Source organism: Engraulis encrasicolus, chromosome 18 (genome assembly GCF_034702125.1).
Source record: "Engraulis encrasicolus isolate BLACKSEA-1 chromosome 18, IST_EnEncr_1.0, whole genome shotgun sequence".
Classification (NCBI taxonomy): domain Eukaryota; kingdom Metazoa; phylum Chordata; class Actinopteri; order Clupeiformes; family Engraulidae; genus Engraulis; species Engraulis encrasicolus.
Genome location: NC_085874.1, coordinates 41,437,793 through 41,443,545, shown reverse-complemented (window position 1 = coordinate 41,443,545; position 5,753 = coordinate 41,437,793). Strand labels below are relative to the sequence as shown.

General features: G+C 46.0%; 1 protein-coding gene across 1 annotated transcript in view; it reads left to right on the top strand.

The window, feature by feature from the left end:
• LOC134468250 (DNA (cytosine-5)-methyltransferase 3A-like) overlaps positions 1 to 5,097 on the top strand; it is a 138,466-nt gene extending 133,369 nt beyond the window's left edge. Inside the window, exons 21-23 of the mRNA XM_063222193.1 lie at positions 1 to 27; positions 1,960 to 2,078; positions 3,936 to 5,097. The exon at positions 1 to 27 is cut by the window's left edge and continues 43 nt beyond it. Of these exons, the coding sequence (XP_063078263.1) occupies positions 1 to 27; positions 1,960 to 2,078; positions 3,936 to 4,077 (288 nt within the window). The 3' untranslated portion in view covers positions 4,078 to 5,097. The remainder of the gene's footprint in view (positions 28 to 1,959; positions 2,079 to 3,935) is intronic.
• Positions 5,098 to 5,753: the final 656 nt, after the last annotated feature.

The following is a 5,753-nucleotide window of genomic DNA, read 5'->3' as shown; positions in this document are numbered from 1 at the left end:
TGTCTGGAGCACGGGCGCACTGCCAAGGTACGCGTCGCGCTTGTTTGTGTGTGCACGTGTGTGTGTGTGTGTGTACATGTGTTTGTGTGTGTGTGTGTGTGTGTGTGTGTGTGTGTGCGTGGGTGAGTGCGTGCCTGCGTGCGTGCCTGCGTGCGTACATGTGTGCGTACATGTGTGCAACCGTGTGTTTGTGGGTGTGATGTTCTTCTCTTGCTTCGTTTCTGAATGCTAATTGAGGCAAAAGCTTAGTTAGACTTCGGACAGTTTATATCTTACTGTCTTTTTTATCTGACTAAAAAAAATAGCATTTGGCTTCATATTGCCTTTTCACTGCATTTTTTTTACATTTCATTGTTATTATACATATAGTATAATATATGTATGCCATGTAAACATATGTATACTGTTCAAACAATATGGGGAACAACACAGTACAACTCCAAGCCAATCACATGTCTGTGAAACCACATTCCTCTATGAGATTATCATTAGGACCTAAATTGAACAAAATAAACATACTGATCGCAAAAAAAAATTCAACTGGAACTTTTCGTTTATTAATATCCAGGATATATTACTTCTGATCCCTTTACTTTTTGAGCAGTATACAGTATGTATATGTTTAGGTATGCACTTTGATAAAGCAGAGTGAGCATTCAGCAACGACGAAAACGACGTGAGACTTCTTCCTCTGTATGGATATGTTTGTGTATGTTTGTGTGGACTGACCTCTCAGGAGTTTCATGATGACAAATGGCACAACATTAATTGACCAGGAAGGGGGGCGGGGAGTGTATTCCAAGAACCTGGCTCAGTAGTAAACCAGATTAAGTTGATCCTGAGGTAAATCATCTAATAATGAACCTGGAGTCCTCAGCCTGCAGTCCTCAGTGTCTTAACTAAATGACACTAAATGACACCTGTGGGCTATCTATTAGCAGGTTTACGACTTCCTGTTGCTTACCTCAACCAGGTATATCACTTCACCATGCTCTTGGAATACCCCTCTGCACTAATCTACACTAGCTAACTCATGTTAGCTTCTGTTGCTACTGTACTCTCTGGAGCTTCTGATTGGCTAGAATGACAAAACGGGTTCACACCAAACTGATACCTTCTTTCCTTTCCTGTTTCTTGTGGCCTCGTGAAGCTTTGTTAGATAGCTTGCAAAAATATTTGAAATCAGCAGTGTGCAGTGCAATCAGTGAACTATAGTTCATGAACAAGTTCATATTTTGGGCGAACGTGAACTGAATGCACACTATTCACTGCCTGATGAATGACTGCCTGATGAATGAACTATGAACAAGTTCAATCTGGTGCCTGTGAACGAACTACATGCGCCATTGCTAAATAGGGTGCCTCATCTCCTTAGTGTTTTATGTGAAAACAGCTAAATACACCGTAAAAAACCCCAATAATAATACAAGATGACAGCTAACACATATACTTTCGCTGCTCTGATAAGAGTAATTGCTGTCTACAGGCTTTGTTAATGAACAATATACTTAGTTTGCAACAACATATTTCGAAAAAGAACTATGAACTAGCTAGCTAACTAACTAGCTGTAATGAACTATAATTATGAACTACGAACAAAGTAGTTGATTTTGAAATGTGTGAACTGAACTTCTAGTTCTAGTTCAGTCTACTTGTTCCTGTATAAAATGAACTTTACCATCTCAGGAAATCAGGATGTTGAATTAGGAAAAGCCCTCAAAAGTTACTCTGCCTAGCCTGACAGCTGGGAAACTTTATTGACAACAAGGCAAGAGGCCACAAGCAAAAAGTAAAGGATGCGAGGTACTAGATTGAAATGGACCCAATGTGACGGGCCGCGGGAGGAGGAGGAGGAGGAGGAGGAGGAGGAGGAGGAGGAGGAGGGGGGTGGTTTGGATGCTGGACTCCATCCGCAAGGGGGTGCGTGGCTGATTTGAAAGCTGGGTTTGTGTGTTGCAGTTCGACAAACTGAGAACCATCACCACTCGGTCTAATTCTATCAAGCAGGGCAAGGACCAGCACTACCCAGTCTTCATGAACGAGAAGGAGGATATCCTGTGGTGCACTGAGATGGAACGGTAATGCGGTGGCGGGAGGGGCAGGGGTGGGTGGGTCAGTGTTGCCAGATCTGTCTGACCAAATCCCGCCCAAAGGCTTCTCAAAAACCGCCAAAAGGCGCAAAATTCCGCCCAAAATCCACAAAGTACATTGACTTCTATGGGCCCAAAACGGCTGAAAAAATCGCCAAATGGCCATTTTTTCCCGTTTTTACCCGCATACGCTCATCCCAAGTAGCCCAATTGGGAGGGCACCCGCCCAATCTGGCAACACTGGGGTGGGTGAGTGTGGGGCAGTGATGGGTAGATGTTCTTATCCTATGTCCTATTTATTTTAATGTGGTATGTCCAGCGTCTACTGTCTATGTGTTGCAGTTGTATGTCTTGAGGAGATGTGAAATGTTGAAACCACTTGAGTTTTCCTCTGAGGGTTAATTAAGTTTACCTTGACCTTGACCTTGACCTTGAGAATGGATTCATTGGTTTACAATCCGGTGCCACATGTTCCAAATGACTTGGTTTTCACCATCGACTTCAGCCAGTTGATTGGCTGGCTGAATGATCACCTGGACAGGTGAAACAAGGTCATATGGTCATTTGGAATATGTGGTGCTAGATAATACCTAATGAATCCATTTTGCCCAACACTGATGGGGAGGGTGGGGGTCTAGGGGGAAATGTGTGTGTACGGTGACTGAGGGAGGGGGCAATGTGTTGCCAAGGCCGTGCCCAAGGCGGCAATACTTATGAACGGCGTGACGTTTTCCATGTGCGTTACGCCTATTTGTGGGGGAAAACAACCCATGCAAGTCAATTGGTGATGTTGGAGTTTAATAAACGAAAGATACGGACCTGTAGACGAGCGTTGTTCACGCGCAACATGCCGAAAACGTGTTGTGTTGCCGGCTGTTCAAATAATATAGCCAACCAGCCGTGGCTGAAGCATGGACTGTGTTCATTTAGACACGCTGATGTAGCATGTAAGTTGATGAGACATTCGGTTTGTTTTCACCCATAAAGGGGCGTAACACACATTTACAAGCAAAGTACCCGGATGGCCGTTCATGAGTATGTGATTCCAAGGGAGGGGGGAGGGGAGACATGATCTGAGATGGAACGGCACTGAAGTGGGCAGGGCACGGGGGAAATGTTGGGGGTTAGGGGAGGGGGGTGCATGACCTGCAATGGAAGGTAATGCGGTGGTGGTGTCTCCCTGTCAAGAAGAAGTCGGGTGGTGTCTTGCTTGGGGGTTTTGGTGAAGGGTTTCTTATCCGGTTCCTGGAGTGTGCGTTTGTCTCTCTCTCTCTCTCTCTCTCTCTCAATCTCTCTCTCTTTCTCTCTCTTTATGTGTGTGTGTGCACGTTTGAACGGTAATTTTATGGATTTGTTTTACAAAAAGTGTGGATGAGAATATCTAACTTGGTGTGTCTTGTGTTGGACAGGGTATTTGGCTTGTAGAGAGTAAGGTTATGTCTAACTTCGTGTGTCTTGTGTTGGACAGGGTGTTTGTAACGTTATGTCTAACTTGGTGTGTCTTGTGTTGGACAGGGTGTTTGGCTAGTAGAGTGTAACGTTATGTCTAACTTGGTGTGTCTTGTGTTGGACAGGGTGTTTGGCTAGTAGAGTGTAACGTTATGTCTAACTTGGTGTGTCTTGTGTTGGACAGGGTGTTTGGCTAGTAGAGTGTAACGTTATGTCTAACTTGGTGTGTCTTGTGTTGGACAGGGTGTTTGTAACGTTATGTCTAACTTTGTGTGTCTTGTGTTGGACAGGGTGTTTGTAACGTTATGTCTAACTTTGTGTGTCTTGTGTTGGACAGGGTGTTTGGCTAGTAGAGTGTAACGTTATGTCTAACTTTGTGTGTCTTGTGTTGGACAGGGTGTTTGGCTTCCCTGTGCACTACACGGATGTGTCCAACATGAGTCGTCTGGCCAGGCAGAGGCTTCTGGGAAGGTCCTGGAGCGTGCCCGTCATCCGGCATTTATTTGCCCCGCTGAAGGACTACTACGCTTGCGTCTAGGCAACCGTCGCCTGGGCGACCAACCAACCAACCAACCACCCACCCATCTTGCCTGACCCCGCCCAGCCGCACTGCGACCCCGCCCATTTCCACTTAATAGCATCCCCTTCCTGAAGGACTACTACGCTTGCGTCTAGGCAACCATCGCCTGGGCAACCAACCAAGCAACCAAGCAACCAACCACCCATCTTGCCTGACCCCGCCCAGCCGCACTGCGAACCCGCCCATTTCCACTTACGTAATGGCATCCCCTTCCTTGGAACATCCTCAAGTCTCTTCTCAAAGGGATGACCCCGCCCCCTCTTTTAATCAACCCACCAATCAGCAGGCAGCCTGAGATCTGTCTCCACCCACTTCGCTCATCTCTGCAGAGGTGCTATCTAAGGACAACTTTAACCAATCAACACAAAAAGAAAACACAACAACAAAAGACAATGCCTGATTTTTTAAATGGAAGAAAAAAAAAAACAATGCAGATGTTTTCACATCATTTTATTGTTTATGGTTTTTGTCGTATTTACCTTTTTTGGTTTTGTATGATGTTTTTTGTCTTCTTTTGATGATTTCTCCTGTTTGTTTGTTTGTTTGTTTGTTTGTTTGTTTTGGTGTAAACTGGTTTGCATGTCTGAGCTGTACAAGACTTCCCGCTCCACAGCACTGACAAAGAGATGCGAGAGAGATACGTGTACTGTGAACTTAGTGGTGTGTGTGTGTGTGCGTGTGTGTGTGCGTGTGCATGTGCGTGTGCGCGTGTGTGTGTGTGTGTGTGTGTGCGTGTGCGTGTGCGCGTGTGTGTGTGTGTGTGTGTGTGTGTGTGTGTGTGTGTGCGCGTGTGCGTGTGTGTGTGTGTGTGTGTGTTCTGGTGACGAGAACAGGTCTTCTGTAATTAGGAGCACAATCTGAAGGACATACAGTATTGGAGGGCGGATCACATTTCCTCCTGTCTACCCTCCTCTCTTTCTCACTCTCTTTCCACCTTTCTCTCCCTCTCTGCCTTTCTTTCTCCCCTTCTGTCCTCTCTCTCTCTCTCTCTCTCTCTCTCTCTCTCTCTCTCTCTCTCTCTCTCTCTCTCTCTCTCACACACACACACACACACACACACACAGACACACACACAGTCAAAATCATGCACCTCACGCCTCTGTCTCACCCTGTGGGTGTCTCTCTGTCACTCACATACAGTACTGCATCCAGACACACACTCTGCATCACCTGACTGGTATCCATGACAACCAATCTCTCCTCCGCCTTCGGTACAGGTGGCCCTCTCTCTGCCTCTTTCTCTCTCCCTCTCTCTGTGTCCAGTCCTGTGTGTCCAGTGTGTATCACACACACACACACACACACACACACACACACACACACACACACACACACACACACACACACACACACACACACACACACACACACACACACACACACACACACACACACACACACACCTCTGTCGCCTCTCCACCAACACACACACAATAATGTTTACAGGTCAAACACACTTTTCCGAGGTACTTACTCACTCACCACCACTACTACTACTACTACTACTACTACTATCGACATAACCTCTTGCCTGGAGACCAACACATTGGTGCTTCCCTTAACCTTTCTCCTTAATGTCTCTCTCTTGCTTTCTCTCTCTCTCTCTCTCTCTCTCTCTCTCTCTCTCTCTCTCT